Source organism: Bos javanicus, chromosome 10, assembly GCF_032452875.1.
Source record: "Bos javanicus breed banteng chromosome 10, ARS-OSU_banteng_1.0, whole genome shotgun sequence".
In the NCBI taxonomy this organism is placed as follows: domain Eukaryota; kingdom Metazoa; phylum Chordata; class Mammalia; order Artiodactyla; family Bovidae; genus Bos; species Bos javanicus.
The window spans coordinates 91,687,610-91,706,667 of record NC_083877.1 but is presented as its reverse complement, the minus strand read 5'-3'; the positions used below and the strand labels follow the sequence as shown (position 1 = coordinate 91,706,667).

Sequence of the window (19,058 nt, the reverse complement as noted above, 5' to 3'; positions counted from 1 at the left end):
TTAAAATCTTTATCATTTCTGAACAGAAAGTTTTCACTGCTGTTGTTCAGTTAAATTATGAGAGCCAGCGATGACTCTTAATCATAGCTCTTTAATTTGGGAGCGAGTGAGCTGTTTTCCCTTATCATTTAATGGGGTTGAACTTCCGATCAGACAAGTTTTAATGATGCATGAGGCAACTGTAGCTCTACAGTGTAAAAAGGTCGTGATAAGCAATACTACGCTGACCAACTGACTAAGGAGGAATTGAATCTATTTACTAGAAAGATGGCTCGGGTTATTGATGGGCTACAGTACTGTAATTCCCGTGAACTATGGCTGGCCAGCCCTATAAGTATTGAAGATAAGATCTGAAATCAAAGGACAAAAGCTATATGGAAAGTAGAATTGCTATTCAGCTAGTCGATGTTGACGTCTTGCAGTATTAGAAGGACCTCTGATGGCATTTTGTAATTGTTTTCATAAATCTGCCAAATGAATTTCTTCTTTTAGTGTTAATTCTCGAAGAACTAAGACTGGGTGGAAATTGTGTTCCTGTTGCTTTGTTGGCAGTGGTAACATAACATAAACATGAAACCCGACTGAGATTTGGACCTGGCTCATAGATAAAGTAACCAATGAATCTAATAATAATGCATGACAGAGAGGGAGAGGGCTGAGATGGTTGTTAAGTAAAGCAGGGTGTTCCCATAGACAAGGAATTTGTTTTTGTCGAAAAACCCTGACAAAGCATTTAGAGGCTAAATTTTATTCAGTTTGTCTGAGAATTTACTAAGTAGCTACTATGCCTCAGTACTCCATTACATGCTGTGAAGGTAAGAATGAATTAAATGATCCCCGGACTTCCCTGTTGGTCCAGTGGCTAAGACTTCACCCTCTCAATACAGGGGGTCTGGGTTCCATCCCCTGTCAGGGGACCAGATCCCACATGTCGCAACTAAGACCCAGTTCAGCCAAATAAGTAAATGTTAAAAAAAAAAAAAAAAGAGAAATGATCCTTCCTCTTAAGGAACATGTTGTCTAGAAAAACTGACACTTCTGTAGATGGTTTCAATATTAGATGTAAGAGCTGTAACAGGTGAGCAGAAGTTGCCTTGGAGGCAGATGCTGTGGGTAGATCTTGCAGCCAGCCAGGTAAACAGGAAAGAATATGCATACTGAGTAAACAACCGTAGGAATGGCCTGGAAGAGAAACAGCATGATAAATGCCAAAGAAACGCCAAGTGATCTGGCAGTATTACATACACTGTGAAAACGTGAGACAGAGGATGTCAAGGATGAGGCTCCAGAAGGAGGCAGAGTTTAGATCCATCAAGAAGAGCATCATATGCCATTTTAAAAGCTTGGGTCTGCTCTGCATTTAGTGGGGGACCGTGAAGGAGTTTTGAACAGGAGAGCCATATGTTCATATTTTAGAAGCATCACTCTGATAGTGATGTGAAAGGTGGATTACAGGTGGAAAGACCAAAGGAAGAAGATCAATTAAGAGGTCTTTGGTGAGACCCAGGTCTCTGGTTGAGGTAGGGTGAAACTTCTAATTTAGGAAGTTGTAGCAATTCATTGGAAGGGACAGACTCAAGAAATATTTTGATAACAATATGCAAGTAATGTTTAATGTCATGTCAGAGGCTGATGGAGAAGGAGACATCCAGGGATTTCCATTCAGACTAGAAGACCCCAGTCAATGGTTGGTATTGGAATAGATAGGCATGTACAGTCCTAGGTAGCAAGCTAACAGAAGTATTGGAAGAGTTTCCACTACAGGAGTTAATATCCAGAAAGTTTCATCTGAACAGGAAGGCCTAAAGAGAATCAGGGACAAAGGCATAGATCAGAGTTTAGGTTCAAATCATGGAGCGAAACGAGAAGTAGCAAAGACTGTCAGTGAGAAAATAGGGACAGGCCATCAGCTGTAGAGCCAGCAGGCACTCACTTTCAGGATGGACCCACACTACTTGCAAGCATCACTCTTGATCTCAGATCTTAAGTCATCAGTTTACGATAGTAAATAAAAAAGCTGGTGTCACCTGCTGCTTATCACAAGACAAGAGCCTTGGTACTCTTGTTTACAGAGCACACTTAATTCTGGGAGGCTGGTATTAATTATTCTCTGAAGGTGCACAAAGGTGAATTGACATGCTTCTTTGGCTATGGAGCTCTTTTCCTTCTTGGCCTTTATCCCACTGTGTTGAAATTCCCACTTACTCTCTTCTTGTTTCTCTAATCTGTAAGCTTTCTGTGGGAACATCTGTGTCTATCCTATTCCTTGTTGCATTGTTAGTACTTACCATAAGTAAGTAACTCAGTCATGTCCGAATCTTTGTGATCCCATGGACTGTAGTCCTCCATGCTCCTCTGTCCATGAAATTCTCCAGGCAAAAATACTGGAGTGGCCTGCCATTTCCTTCTCTGGGGCTCCTGAAGGGAAAGTTAGAATTGGACGCCTCAAGTACAAGGGAGCCCCTGGGGCATGTTCATTATCAGAGTGTTCCTTTCCTTTGTAAAGCACTTCTGACTGCCAGATTGTTTAATTGTGAGCTATTCAGGGCCCATTGCACTTCTGATGTTAATGTATTGAATATGCACCCCAAAGATCTTTCCTTTGGGATAGATGAAATATTCCTAGATGCAGAGAAAGTGCTTACCATGGGCTTGGCTAAATGCTCAATAAGTAGTTTTTATTTTTTTAAGAAAGCATTTAGACTTGCTGCATTTTCCTACTGCATTTACTTCCTCAGGTTAAGTGTCACCAATGAATAAGGAGCAAGCAGGTTAGATTTCAGAAATATATCAGATCTCAAACTGGTATTATTTGATCAATAGTATTTACATTTTAAGGTTATATATCAATATATAAAAAAATATGCTTCCAAGTTATTTAGGGGTTTTCCTATTTGGTATCATCCCAAAGGGGCTTCCCAGTTGGCTCAGTGGTAAAGAATCTGTCTGCCAATGCAGGAGATGCATATTCCATCCCTGTGTCAGAAAGATCCCCTAGAGGAGGAAATTGCAACCCACTCTGCTGTTCTTGCCTGGAGAATTCCATGGACAAAGGAGCCTGGCAGGCTACAGTCAATGGGGTGGCAAAGAGTCAGACATGACTGAACACACATGCACATCATCCCAAAGAGTCACACTTTCTGTAATATAACAAGCTCCGGGAGTTGGTGATGGACAGGGAAGCCTGGCGTGCTGCAGTCCATAGGGTCGCCAAGAGTTGGACACGACTGAGCAACTGAACTGATGTTCTATAACGTGACGAGTACTTGTTTTTCCCTACTGTTTTAGAAATAGTGTAACTGAAGCAGTTTCAGAGATCGTGAAGTTTGACTTTTTATTTTGTAGATGAGAAAGAGATCCTGAGAGTTATGAGTTTTACCTAAGGACATAAAGCTAGTTTCTGAAAAGGGTTTGGGGACCTGGAGCTCTGAACTCTGGGCTACTGTTTTTTTATTCTGATTGTGTGACCTATACTTGAATATAAACTTTATATTTATGAATATTGTCTTTTTAGTGATATGGATTAAAAAAACTATTATGAGAAGTTTTGTTGTTTTTGTTCAGTTGCTAAGTCACGTCCAACTCTTTACAACCCCATGGAGTGCAACACACCAGGCTCCCCTGTCCTTCACTATCTCCTGGAGTTTGCTCCAGTTCATGCCCACTGAGTCAGTGATGCTATCCAATCATCTCATCCTCTGTCTCTCCCTTCTCCTCCTGCCTTCACTCTTTTCTAGCATTAGGGTTTTTTCCAGTGAATCGGTTGTTAACATCAGGTGGCCAAACTATTGGAGCTTCCAATGAATATCAGGAGTGATGTCCTTTAGGATTGACTGGTTGGATCTCCTTGCAGTCCAAGGGGCTCTCAAGGATCTTCTCCAGCACAATTCAAAACCATCAATTCTTCAGCGCTCAGCTTTCTTTATAGTCCAGCTCTCACATCCATACATGACTACTGGAAAAACCATAGCTTTGACTAGATGGACCTTGGTCAGCAAAGTGACATCTGCTTTTTAAAGTGCTGTCTAGGTTTGTCATTGGACTCACTGTATTTAATTCTTGTTGAAGGTTGCAAATGATCATCTAGTATTTTATTCTTCCAGTGTCAACAGCAAAATGTGATACAGATACTCAGGTATCTTCTTATGGTGGAAATATCCTTTAGGTCATACACAGGGAACTCACTCAGTTTAATTGGCGGAATTATTTTGTATTTTCTAAAATGAAGTATAAATATAGGTATATTTCTTCTAGATGATATTCAAACCAAATAAAAAAGTAGAAAGTTTTATTGAAAGAATTACATTTTGAGGTTGATTTCAATTTTAATTTTGCAGTTCTGGGTTAATTCTTATTTTGGTAACCTAGCACATTCTAAAAAATTACTATCCTTTTTATCTCTGGTTCTTTTAATGAAAGAAGCATGGTAGTTAAAAGCAACAAAGTTATGGTTCCTGATCTTATTGCTAACTCTATCAACTATAATCTTTTTATTTGAATTTTCTATTTTTAGCTTTGAGTCATTCCTTAATGACTTCTGGTATATTATTCCACTAAAGCTCACTAGAGGATTCATACAGATTTAAAATATCACTGTGATTGTTTTACTAGATACTTAAAAATATTCCCACCTAGTTGCAAGCTGTCAACTAAGGAGGTTAAAAAAAAAAAACAAAAACCGATTTAAAGTTTTTTGCCCTATTTTTGTTTACTTAGCAATATTTGTTGATATAGTTAAATAAATGAGCCTATTATGTAATCTGTAAGATACTCTTGTGAGTGGTTAAATAGAATGGCGTTTGCACTGTAATTTATAGCCTTGTCATCTAATTATTGTTTGGAATTGGTGAAGTTATTCCTATACTGTGTTCCATGCTGTTTCTCTAAGATACTTAATGAAAGGTAATGGGTATTTCTCTAACAAACTCTGATTCTCTTAATTGATGATTGGTTGGTTAAATTTCTGTAAATCAATTTGTTTTCTAGGATTAACAATATATTGTGCATACTTACTCAACTCATAACAAGCATCTAACTATGACCTGTTTTTAATTTTGTATGGCAGTCGAATAAAGGCTCAACAGGAATTAACTAAAGCTGTAGATCTTATTGTACTAGTTGGCTAGGGCTGCCGTAAGAAAACTGGGTGAGTCAAACAACAGATATTTATTTTCTCACAGTTCTGTGGCCTAGAATTCCAAGGTCACTCAGTGCTAGAACTGATTTCTCGTGAGACTTCTTGCCTCCTAGACAGTCATCTTTCATGTGGGGGCTATGGCCATGGTTGGAAGAGCTGAAGGTTAGGAGTCAAAGAGTGTCTCTTCTTTAGAGAACAGTACCCTTAAGACCTCATTTAACCTTAATTACTTCCCTAAAGTCCCTGTGTCTTTGGTTAGGGTTTTAACATGATTTTGAGGGGAGTATAATTCAGTCAATAACACAGATCAAACCTGATTATAGATTTGTTTCAGATAACTTTTTGTTATTCTGTTTTTATCAGAACCAGTAGGAGTATTGTTATGATAAAACAGAATTTTTTTTTTTTTATGGTATTCTCTCTTAACAACAGGCCAAAGATTGGAATGGAATAAGGAATAGGTAGGAAACCATTGAGAAAAAGGAAATTGAAGGTATTATTTACATTTGCTATTAAATCATTGAGAAAGAACAGATTAAACTAGATGGAAGCTAGTGATCCCCAGGGACTCATTCTGTTTGGACCACTTGAGTGTTAAAAAATTGAATTGGTAGTGAATATTTTTTAAAAAATCAAGTAAGTGCATATTACCACATGGAATTGGTTTTCCTTCTGAGGCATAAGAAGATCTAATAATGCTAGGGTTTCATTTTTTCGTGGTATAAAACAGAGTTAAGAAGAACCATGGATATGACAGCACATCAGAAGTAGTGTCCTTCTTGCCCTTGTTTTTTGTAACGTAGTAGCCTGAATGGAACTTTTCAAGAAATACAAAAGGGAACATATTTTCTGTATACTTGACACTCGTCTTTGGTAGGTATAAAGGCATAACCACTACAAACAATTTGGTGTTCATGTTTTTAGTCCTATTTTGGTTTGATGGGCTGAGCTGCAATCATTTTCGACAAAATTTATGTTTTTTAAATTACTTTATATGCCTGTCCCTTCCTTTTGAATCTTTGACATTGAGGATATCCACCTTGTTATAATATTTTCTTTTTTGGGGTTCAGTTGCCCCAGACTCATATTTTCCTCCTAAATTTCCATTTATGTCCTCAGTTTTTATTTTGGAGTTTCACTTGTGTTTATCTCTTCTAAACCCGCTTCTCTTCTCTCTGTAGATATTCTTTAGGGGCCATTTTATCTGTTCCTATGCCTTTAACTTCCTTTACACTATTGATTTTTTAGTTTGTATCTCTTGACCATATCTCTTGAGCTTTAGATCTATATATCCAATTATTATCTATACTTCTGTGTGTTTTGATCCTAACTTCAGTCTAATTCAGCCTAATTTAACTTCTTAACCCCTTAATCTTTGCTTTTTCTAGGTTTCCTGTTTTAGTTTATTAAGCTAAAAATTGGCCGTCAATGCCAATTCCTCCTTCTTCCTTACCCCCATTACATTTAAGTCTCATATACAAACGGTTTGGTCCAGTCCTTATTATCTTTTTTCACTTGTTTGGAGTACTGTAACAGCCTCTTGGCTTCCTGATATTTTCTCCACTCTATCTAGAGAGTATGCTTTCTAAAGAACGGTCAGTTCACTTCCTTGTCTCATATTTGTGGTTAGATGGGGATGATGGTATATCTCTCACCCTCACGCTGATTGTGTTTTCTTCCTAAATGCATTAGTAGAAAGTGATCCTTTAATCTGGCAGAATTGATTATCTTTTCTGGCTTTCTGTGCTGTGAAATTTAATTTTTTTCTTTTTCTATGACTCCAGATCAGAAGGTTGCGTGTGCAAGAGTATTTCAAAGTGGATATTGGGAAATGAAGCAGACTTAATTAAATTTCTACAGTCATAATTGGAAGTTCCATCCTCATATAAGTTGAGGACTTCCTGTATTTCAGTTCAGCTCAGTCATGTCCAAGTCTTCGATCACATGAACCGTAGCACGCCAGGCCTCCCTGTCTACCACCAACTCCCGGAGTTCACCCAAACCCATGTTCATTGAGTCGGTGATGCCATCCAACCATCTCATCCTCTGTCGTCCCCTTCTCCTCCTGCCTTCAATCTTTCCCAGCATCAGGGTCTTTTCCAGTGAGTCAGCTCTTCGCATCAGGAGGCCAAAGTATTGGAGTTTCAGCTTCAACATCAGTCCTTCCAGTGAACACCCAGGACTGATCTCCTTTAGGATGGACTGGTTGGCAGTGATTTTGGAGCCCCCTGAAATAAAGTCTGTCACTGTTTCCACTGTATTTCTTTAATACACTGTTTCCTGTATTTATCTAGTGATATACAGACAAGACAAAGGCCTACAAATTGTACAGCAAGTACTATAGTCAGATCTCATCTCTGCAGGGTGATATAACTTTAGCTTTTGTTGATCTATCTCCTCCCCCCTTTTATTTTTTATTAAATAATAGCTAAATTGAGATATAAAACTGACCTATTTAGAGTTACCATTTAGTAGTTTTTAGTATATTCACAGAGAGGTGCAGCCATCACTACATGAATTTTGGAACATTTTCATTACCCCCAAAAGACAGTCTGTACCATTAGCCATCAGGTTCTTAACATATCTGCCCATCCCACCCTCCTGGTAGCACTAGTCAGTAAGTAATCTGCTTTTATCTCTATAGATTTGTCTGTTCTGGACATGTACTATCAGTGAAGTGAAGTCACTCAGTCATGTCCAACTCTTGGACCCCATGGACTGTAGCCTGCCAGGCTCCTCTGTCCATGGGATTTTCCAGGCAAGATTACTGGAGTGGGTTGCCATTTCCTTTTCCAGGGGATCTTCCCAACCCAGGGATTAAACCTGCTAAATGAATCTATCACAGCTACTTTTAATAAACTGGGGCATGTCCAAACAGCGTTTTAGACTTCTGGAAGCTTAGAATATTCTTGCTTATGATATGTACTATTCAGGGAGATTGTCTGTTAGCTTAATCACATTTACTCTTCTAGTTCACAGCTTCCACTATTTTGCTTCTTATTGAGGTGAAGACTGTTTAGATTATTTAAAGTCAACTAGCAGGTGGATCGGAGAAGGCAGTGGCACCCCACTCCAGTACTCTTGCCTGGAAAATCCCACGGACGGAGGAGCCTGGTGGGCTATAGTCCATGGGGTCGCTAAGAGTCGGACACGACTGAGTGACTTCACTTTCACTTTCATGCATTGGAGAAGGAAATGGCAAGCCACTCCAGTGTTCTTGCCTTGAGAATCCCAGGGATGGGGGAGCCTGGTGGGCTGCCATCTATGGGGTTGCATAGAGTTGGACATGACTGAAGTGACTTAGCAGCAGCAGCTGGATGGTACTCTCACTTGGGAACATCATAAGACCCAACTGAAGTTTTGTTATGCTAAATGTGAAAGTTCTTTTCTCATCCCTGCTTTAAATATTTAAATATTAGTGTTTGTGAGGTTAGAGTCTTTGGAAAAGAGAGTTGATTTAATTAAATTTCCTAGTTTTAAATATGGAAAAATGCTGACTTGATCTGACTCATGATGTATAAAATCTCTCTCTCTACCTGATTAGCAAGACCCTTGGGTATATACACTTTTAGAAACAAAGTTTAGGAATTTTATCTTATTTTTTAATCCCTGAAATAACATTCTCTTTTATAAAAAGTTTTTCTAGGTCTATTGTGGAGTGCTTTGGATTTTCAAATATTTGTACTAAGCTAATTAGGGGATTAATTGTATTGCAACATGAAGTTTAATAGGCTAAACTTTCTGTGGTATTGCCTTTCCAAAGATGATAGAGCATACCAAGTATTTTATAAAAATCCAAGAAAATAATTTTCTGCACGAGCTTTTAACTGATATAAACCATTATGCAAATTTAAACATTATGGGTAATTTAAAATTTTGCTTAACTTCATTAGTTATTGTCTAAATTTAGATTATCATGACTTTATCATGTTTTGGAATGCTACTGTTTTCTAGATTTTTAAAAATTAGAATAAATGTCATATTTTTAGACTAAACTTCAGTGGCTCTGTGAGGAGCTGAAGGAGAGAGAAAATAGAGAGAAAAGTCTACGGCACCAGCTGATGTTGTGCAGACAGCAACTCAAGAATATGACTGAGAACAAGGAAGCTGAGCTTCAGTGTCTCTTTGAACAGATAGAAAGACAGGAGCAACTTCTGGAAGAAATACACCGAGAGAAGAGAGGTATGTTAATTGCTCTTTCTCTTTTATTTTTCTTTGTTTATGTTCATGAAATCTTAGGGTTGGGAGAAAAATATTCTGTTTCTCTTGCCTTCAGTTTGAACTACAAAATCTCCAAATTCTTCTCCTTTTCTCGTCTCTTGTCTCCTTATCTTCATTTTTGGGTCTGAAAGAGAGAACTGTTTCTCCTTGAGAATTTCTCCTTTAGCTCCTGTATCCCTGCTGCATACATTTCTGTCTTTTGGCCGTTTGCAAATGCTAATTAGGTAAGTCATGTTTATTCTTCCCTAGTAAGATGCTAAAATTTATATTTTACTTCACTAAAATACCCATTCACTCAATTAATATTTACTTTGTATCTATTTTCCCAAATTATTGAAGTTGTCAAATTTATTGACTTAAAGTTTTTTGTAATAGCCCCTTTTTAATTCTTTTAGTTTCTGTAAGATCTATGCTGATGTCTCTTATTATATTCCTGGTATTGTTAATTTGTTTCTGTTCTTTTGTTTGTATAAGTCTTGCTGGGGGTTTTATTAATTTTGTTACTATTTTCAAAGAAACAGCCTTTGATTTTTAATTTTTTCTATTATTTGTCTTTTTAGTGTTTTATTGATCTATATTGTCATTTTTATTTCCTTTCTTTTACTTCTTTTGTACATCATTTGTTTTTCTCCTGGATTCATAAGTTGGAAACTTTATTTTAATCTTTATGTTTCTCAATGTAGTCATTTAAAATTGTAAATTTCCATCTTAGTAATACTTGAAGTGCATTTCACAAATTCTGATGTATTGTCCTTTTATTATTACTTAGTTTCATTTAGAAGATATTTCCCTTGTGATTTCTTCTCTGACATGTGGAATTTTTTTTTTAAAGAAGTTTACTACTTAGTTTCCAATTATGTAGAATTTTATAGATATTATCAGTTTCTAAACTTGGTACCCTTGCAGTTGTAAAACATACTCCATGATTTCAATTCTTTTCTGGGACTTGTTTTATTGCCCGAAATGTGGTCTCTGTTAGTAAATTTTCCATGTGCACTTGAAAATAAGTTATGTTCTGCATTTATTGTGAAATGGTCTATGAAAGTCACTTATGCTAAATTGTTTCACATTGTTCTGCATTTCTGGTGGTTTCTATATCCCTACTGATATTGATTATTTCTATCAATAACTGATAGAGGATTTTTTTCTATCAATAACTGATAGAGATATCCAGCTATTTTGAGTGTGTGAATTTTTTTCCTCCAAATGTTTCGAAACTCTGTTGTTAGATCCCATTTTGATATTGATTGTGGAAATTCATCTAATTAGGAGCCTATTTTAACAGTCTCAGTAAAAGCAAAAGAGGGACTGACAGAGGACATTAGTAGTGGCAACAAATGTAAGATACTGTTGAGGAATTAGTGCAAGATTGAACAATGTAGGTGAATGAGAGAAGAGTCACAGGATACTCAAGGTCTTAGTGCTTTTGCCGTTGGGAGAAATAGAATGTTGGGAAAGAGGGGCTGATTTGTTGGGAGACCAAAAAGGATCATGTTTTGTCTATTCTTTAAAAATTATAAAAAGTAAAAGTCTCAGGAATACCCAAACTTTTGTGATAGAGGGATGATATGGTAATTTTTTGACTTGCGGGTATAAGATGTATGAGTGCTCTCTGTGATCCAGAAATAATGAGGACGTAATATGGATAATAGACCCGTTCAACTTCAGCTTCTTCAGCGTTACTGGAGAAGCTGAAGTTGAATGGTTCTATGAAGACCTACAAGACCTTTTAGAACTAACACCCAAAAAAGATGTTGTTTTCATTATAGGGGACTGGAATGCAAAAGTAGGAAGTCAAGAAACACCTGGAGTAACAGGCAAATTTGGCCTTGGAATACGGAATGAAGCAGGGCAAAGACTAATAGAGTTTTGCCAAGAAAAGGCACTGGTCATAACAAACACCTCTTCCAACAACACAAGAGAAGACTCTATACGTGGACATCACCAGATGGTCAACACCGAAATCAGACTGATTATATTCTTTGCAGCCAAAGATGGAGAAGCTCTGTACAGTCAGCAAAAACAAGACCAGGAGCTGACTGTGGCTCAGACTGTGAACTCCTTTTTGCCAAATTCAGACTTAAATTGAAGAAAGTAGGGAAAACCACTAGACCATTCAGGTATGACTTAAATCAAATCCCTTACGATTATACAGTGGAAGTGAGAAATAGATTTAAGGGCCTAGATCTGATAGATAGAGTGCCTGATAAACTATGGAATGAGGTTTGTGACTTTGTACAGGAGACAGGGATAAAAACCATTCCCATAGAAAAGAAATGCAAAAAAGCAAAATGGCTGTCTGGGGAGGCCTTACAAATAGCTGTGAAAAGAAGAGAAGCGAAAAGCAAAGGAGAAAAGGAAAGATAAAAACATCTGAATTCAGAGTTCCAAAGAATAGCAAGAAAAGTAAGAAAGACTTCTTCAGTGATCAATGCAAAGAAATAGAGGAAAACAACAGAATGAGAAAGACTGGAATCTCTTCAAGAAAATCAGAGATACCAAAGGAACATTTCATGCTAAGATGAGCTCGATAAAGGACAGAAATGGTATGGACCTAACAAAAGCAGAAAATATTAAGAAGAGATGGCAAGAATACACAGAAGAACTGTACAAAAAGATCTTCACAACCCAGATAATCACGATGGTGTGATCACTGACCTAGAGCCAGACATCCTGGAATGTGAAGTCAAGTGGGCCTTAGAAAGCATCACTACGAACAAAGCTAGTGGGGGTGATGGAATTCCAATTGAGCTATTTCAAATCCTGAAAGATGATGCTGTGAAAGTGCTGCATTTAATATGCCAGCAAATTTGGAAAACTCAGCAGTGGCCACAGGACTGGAAGAGGTCAGTTTTCATTCCAATCCCAAAGAAAGGCAATGCCAAAGAGTGCTCAAACTACCGTACAATTGCACTCATCTCACATGCTAGTAAAGTAATGCTCAAAATTCTCCAAGCCAGGCTTCAGCAATATGTGAACCGTGAACTTCCTGATGTTCAAGCTGGTTTTAGAAAAGGCAGAGGAACCAGAGATCAAATTGCCAACATCCGCTGGATCATGAAAAAAGCAAGAGAGTTCCAAAAAAACATCTATTTCTGCTTGACTGACTATGCCAAAGCCTTTGACTGTGTGGATCACAATAAACTGTGGAAAATTCTGAAAGAGATGGGAATACCAGATCACCTGATCTGCCTCTTGAGAAATTTGTATGCAGGTCAGGAAGCAACAGTTAGAACTGGACATGGAACAACAGACTGGTTCCAAATAGGAAAAGGAGTTCGTCAAGGCTGTATGTTGTCACCCTGTTTATTTAACTTATATGCAGCGTACATCATGAGAAACGCTGGACTGGAAGAAACACAAGCTGGAATCAAGATTGCCGGGAGAAATATCAATAACCTCAGATATGCAGATGACACTACCCTTACGGCAGAAAGTGAAGAGGAACTAAAAAGCCTCTTGATGAAAGTGAAAGTGGAGAGTAAAAAGTTGGCTTAAAGCTCAACATTCAGAAAACTAAGATCATGGCATCTGGTCCCACCACTTCATGGGAAATAGATGGGGAAAGAGTAGAAACAGTGTCAGACTTTATTTTCCTGGGCTCCAAAATCACTACGGATGGTGACTGCAGCCATGAAATTAAAAGACGCTTGCTCCTTGGAAGGAAAGTTATGAGCCACATAGATAGCATATTCAAAAGCAGAGACATTACTTTGCTAACAAAGGTTCGTCTAGTCAAGGCTATGGTTTTTCCTGTGGTCCTGTATGGATGTGAGAGTTGGACTGTGAAGAAGCCTGAGCGCCGAAGAATTGATTCTTTTGAACTGTGGTGTTGGAGAAGACTCTTGAGAGTCCCTTGGACTGCAAGGAGATCCAACCAGTCCATTCTGAAGGAGATCAGCCCTGGATTTCTTTGGAAGGAATGATACTAAAGCTGAAACTCCAGTCCTTTGGCCACCTCATGTGAAGAGTTGACTCATTGGAAAAGACTCTGATGCTGGGAAGGATTGGGGGCAAGAGGAGAAGGGGACGACAGAGGATGAGATGGCTGGATGGCATCACTGACTCGATGGACGTGAGTCTGAGTGAACTCCTGGAGTTGGTGATAGACAGGGAGGCCTGGCGTGCTGCAATTCATGGGGTCGCAAAGAGTCGGACATGACTGAGTGACTGATCTGATCTGATCTGAATATGGATAATGAACAACAAGCCAAGCCTGTTATAGTTGCATACGTACACATGTATTATTAGGAAGATAAGAGTTTTCTTCTGTTTTCTGGGCTATTTTAGGGCTGTAGGTTGGAGCTAGGGTGTTCCAAAAGGAGATGAAATCTACTGAGAAGTTATTGTCATGGACCTCTTAGAAGTTTAGTAGTTGTTGACTTAGAAATTCTTCATTGTTATGAATGGCAGCAAAGAAAAGGGTAGAGAGATATAAACTGCAGCAGAGAAGATTTAGCTATGATATTTTAACTTGTGTAAGTAGTTATTTTTAGTAATTTCTTAATAAACCAACCACTGCCTACCTTCTTAATATTCTGATAGCTCACTGCTCCTGTGTGTGGCAGTTTTCCTAGGTAAGAATACATGCTTTGAAACTATGAGGTCTACTAAAAGCTAAAATTTTTGTACATGTTAGAGGCATTTCTTTTGTCAGAGACCCTTAGAAGGAGGGATATCTATATGGTATGATTTAGCTCCATTCTTGCTTATGAAATGCTGATTAGTATGAACAAATATAGCAGATAACTTTATTAAAACATTTTTTTCTTAAACTGAAATTGTAAACTCTTAATTAAACAAAGAACCCATCTTTGCTTTCCAAGCACTTTATGATTGTGACTGACTATTTAGTGTACATCATTTTTCTTTCTGAAGTAATTAAAAATTCACATGGCCTCTTAAATTCCTTTCCCTTAAAGATGAAATTTTGTTTTCTTACCCAGTTTCTCTTTTGGGTAGGTCACGTGCTTATTGGGCTTTGTTGGAGTCACTGGGATCTTCATCCATTCCCTCCACTCTGACAGATGCAGTGCCTAGAAAGGCGACATTCTTGGTAGCCTGCACTGTGAATCCAGGCTCTCAGATCTGTCCTTTCCTGTCGTATATCATTTATTGCGACTGTAATACATGTAATGATGAAATAAAGCATTATGAACAGCCTCTTTACAAGGGCGTTACCTTTTCTGAATAAAGGGAAAGGTACTAATGGAATGTGGAAGAAGGGAAATAGTCCTTCAGCTACTTCAGAAGGTATATTTTTGCAGCAGAGGACTGTCGCTCAGGTTGTTGGTTTGATTATTTCTTATGAGCACCTGTTTGTTGGAATAGCAATGAAGTGGGCTGGCAGGTGGGCATTGGGAAAGGTTGCATCATTGCCGTACCTTTGTTTTTTCCCTTAGTTCAGCTGTTTTAAGTCTTAGGTTAGCATAGACTGTGGCTGTGGCCAGCATTCAGAGGACTGTCTTGGGACAGAAACATCTTGTTTCTTGCCTCAGTGAGTTTGGGGATGACACACAATTGAGAAATGTGTTTAGTTGAGTGTATCCACTGGATGGAGTTTCTATGAAGGTAGTGATTTCGTTATTTTGTTCAACACTATGTACCCCAGTGCCTGAGAAGAACTTGGCACATGATAGATACGTCAAATGTTTGCTGAATGAGTGAATGGATGAAAGAACATTAAAGGGGCACAGTTGATAAGGGAGCCATAACATCTGTGTTCAGTGAAAGAAAAAAACACAATGTACATTCCAAAATGAATTCTGCAAAACCAAATTGCAAATCAGCAAATATTTGGCAGACGTTAAGTAATTTAATTAGAGTGGTTTGCATTTTTGTTATGGCACTTTGGGATTAGGTAACAGTATTTGCCTTTCCTAATATTTCAGTTATGTATTCCATTTTACAGCATAAGTATTTAAGCCATTTATATTTTTATTCATTTTGTGATCATATTTTCTAGGAGATTCCTGATTCATTTAAAGCATGCTGTAATGTTATTAGTAGTCATTCTTGTCTCCTTTTGTACTATAACGTGGGGTAGCTCTCTGGTATTGCACGTGAAAAGAAATTTTAATACCTGAGTATCAAAAAGAAAATAAACAATATAAAACATGTTGTTTATATCTAAAGTAGTTTCAGTCCTTAACAGTAGAATGAATATAACTTTTAGAGTATAATTTCTATTTGCTACTGATCATAGAGAAGCTTAAGCGTGATTATAAATGTTGAGTAGAAGGATCCAGGAATGGGAGATGTTGAATAGGTGAAAGAAAGGTTAATTGGTATAGCAGGAACCCAGAAGATGTGAGAGTGAGTGGGGTCAAAAGTAAAGGTAGAGAAATGAATCTTAGAAAGAACAAGGAGAAAACATAGACATTTCTTCTTCCATTACCGTTTTAGTACTTTGAATACATTGCTGTTTTGGGTAGTTTAATTTATCACAGTAAGTTTTGTAATGGTTTCCTTATTTTGACTGTTAGCTTCTCAACATTTGTGATTGGATATAATTAATCTTTGCCTTGTATATATTCAATGCCTGTTTGGAGAAGAGGATGCAAGGAATGAGCCAAAGCTACTGGATTTGCCGTGTTAGACTTTGGAAGACCTGTTTTAGTAGAAGCCTTAGGAATTTAAAGCCAAAACATTTCTCATAGTTTTTTTGTTTGCTTGCTTGTTTTGTAAAATATCCAAAGGATGATAACACTTGTCATTCAAGGAATAGAGTCAGCTTAGTGATGAAACTGGTACACTGTATATTCCTATATATGGCTCTGAGGATGAGTATTTTTACTATATGATAGAGATATGATTTAGTATTTTTCAGTTTTATAAAACTTTTATTCTATTCAAGGCACGTCCACAGGTTCTCATCTACGTGATTCGCTTCCACCAGTAGTGTTCTCAGTTTTTTAAGGATTTTCCTTTGATTTCCAAGTGTTCTGAATAACTCCTTTTAACTATTTTCTCTGTTTTCCCTTGTCCTTTTTCTGAATTTTTGTACCATTTCTGTGTTGATGGCAGAATAAAGAACAATTTCTTAGAATTCATTTTTGGGACAAATACAAGGGCGGGACCTGTGAACCGAAAGCATCTTTCCTGGAGTGAAAATGAAGAGTACTTTGGCTCCAGTACTCTTTCCTGGTACAGGGAAACATGGGGTTGTATCATTTATGCTGTGTGTGTGCATTATGTATTTATTGGTTAAGTTTTTCTCCTACTTGTGATTCATAGTTTATTTCCCACATTGTTTCAAGCGATTTTTTTTTATTTGTCTCATTGAAAGAATATTTGGCAGTCATGCAACTTATACAAATGTTAGTCATTATCTAGTCGAAGAGCTAGGAAAACCAACTTTTTTCTATTGCATGTCGGAGTATAATTAAGCATTCTAAATTAAGAGATAATCTCTAAGTGTAATGTAATTTATTTGGATTCTGGTTAATTAAAAAGAATCTATTTAGCACTTTATTTTACATTTCACCAGTTTGTTTAGAAGTTCAGTGATCTTGATCATTATAGATAATGAAAGAATTTTAATTGATTGAGGAAATTATTTAAACTTACTAAACTATTATTTTGTTTAATGTAAAGTCATATCTTCCCTCATGTATTTTCAGATTTTCTTCATAATTATTTTCAAAAACCAATTGAGAAACAGTGGGTTTTAAAAAAATTATATCCACTACTTGAGTAAAATCAGAAGTTTGTTTTAATCTTAGTCCTTGTTTTTGCTTATATATGTTTCATTATAATAATTTTATTTCTCATGTGTTTAGTGTTATTTAAAACCCAGCCAGGCCAACAGGTCAACTGGGATTGAAATTAAACTTCATTGATTAAATGTGCCTAATACCAGAATTGAATAAATTAATGATATGCAGATCTAAACAGGTATCAACTTTGATTGACTCTGTAACAACATTCATATTGTTACTGAGTAAATTTACAATAGAAAGTTATGGCTAATTATTCTTTAATTATCTCCAACCCACCTGCCTATCTGTGTAATGGGCCTATTCTTATACTTCTTCTATTGGCTAATTAATTTGGAAAACAAACATTTTCAATGCTTTCAGTTACATAGTTAGCAACAGTGAAGCGTTGAATGTAGAATTCAGATATTTAAAGTTACATTTTTCCTCTCCTAAATTATTGGATGTATTTTTATATTCTGGAATGTATTCTAGAAAATCCATAAATTTTAAGTATACTCTACAAATGAATTTTAGATTTTCTTTTTTGATCTTTTCATAGATTGTCTGTATTATTTTCTACTGTTTCATAGGACAGCAAAGCTGGTCTGCTTGCATTTGAATTATAGTCATATTCAGGGAAGAAATTAAGCTAAAGTTGCATTTAAAACCCATTCTCAGACTTACAACTCAAAAGGAAGATTGCTTTCTCCTATTCCTTGTCCCCTGCAACTGGTGACTTTACAAAGTTTTCCTTGGTGGTTTCTCACGTATCTGCTGCTCCTTCTACATTTATACTCTGCTGTCTTATTTAGCTCTTTAGAAGCTTTGTATTTGCAAGATCTTCTTAACCTCTGGTTGCTGCCTTCTACTTGACTGCTCTTCACCTCTGAGCCTCCCAGAGTCCCCCAAATGGATGACTTTCCCAAGCAGTCACACTCCCGTGGGTGTGTTCATTCCTTGGGTCCCAGCTGTCTTCCATCCATTTCTCTGCTATCTAATAAAGCTTTTGATAAAGGTGACATCTTTTAGGAATAACCTTGAATATGCTTAGTTTACTACAAAAGAGGAAATCATTTTCAAAGTATGATTTTGTATTTTTTATCCCATACTGTTCTCCATAGTGGCTGTAGCAATTTGCATTCCTACCAACAGTGCGAGAGGGTTCCCTTTTCTCCACAGCCTCTCCAGCCAGCATTTATTATTTGTAGATTTTTTTGATGATGGCCATTCTGACTGGTGTGAGATGATACCTCATTGTAGTTTTGATTTTTGTTGTTTAGTTACTCAGTCAGTCGTGTCTGACTCTTTACGACACCATGGTCTATAACCCACCAGGCTCCTCTGTCCAGGGAATTTTCCAGGCAAGATTTTACTGGAGTGGGTTGCCATTTCCTATCCAGCGGATTTTCCCAACCCAGGGATCAAACACGGGTCTCCAAATCTGGTGCACTACAGGTGGATTCTTTACCACTGAGCAACTGGAGAAGCTCATAAAACCCAGTATTTACTTACAAAAGTTAGTTGCATTCATACTGTAAAAATTCAGATTTTATAAACTTGATGGAAAATGTTACTAGTTATGTCTTACTTGAGAAAAACAGATCAAACCAAAAAGAGCTCATTTTCATAATACCCCTTCCATAACAAATTATCACACACATTTGTACATAAAGGTGTACTATCTTAGAATGTTTTTATGGGTAAACTAAAATCTGATTTGACAAATCATATGATGGCCATTCTGATCGGTGTGAGGTGATAGCTCACTGAAGTTGTGACTTGTATTTCTATAATAATAAGTGATGAGCATTTTTTCATATGTTTATTAGCCATCTGAATGTCTTCTTTGGAGAAAAGTCTATTTTGGTCTTCTACCCATTAAAAAAAATTTATTTATTTTTAATTGAAGGATAATTACTTTACAATATTGTGTTGGCTTCTGAGATACATCAACATGAGTCAGCCATAGGTATACATATGTCCTCTCCCTCCTGAACTCC

General features: G+C 37.1%; 1 protein-coding gene across 11 annotated transcripts in view; it reads left to right on the top strand.

The window, feature by feature from the left end:
- Positions 1–19,058, top strand: part of CEP128 (centrosomal protein 128) — a 475,959-nt gene that overhangs the window by 205,563 nt on the left and 251,338 nt on the right. For all 11 annotated transcript variants that reach the window (XM_061429611.1, XM_061429609.1, XM_061429607.1 and 8 more), the window contains one exon: positions 9,127–9,319. In XM_061429611.1, the coding sequence (XP_061285595.1) occupies positions 9,127–9,319 (193 nt within the window). The remainder of the gene's footprint in view (positions 1–9,126; positions 9,320–19,058) is intronic.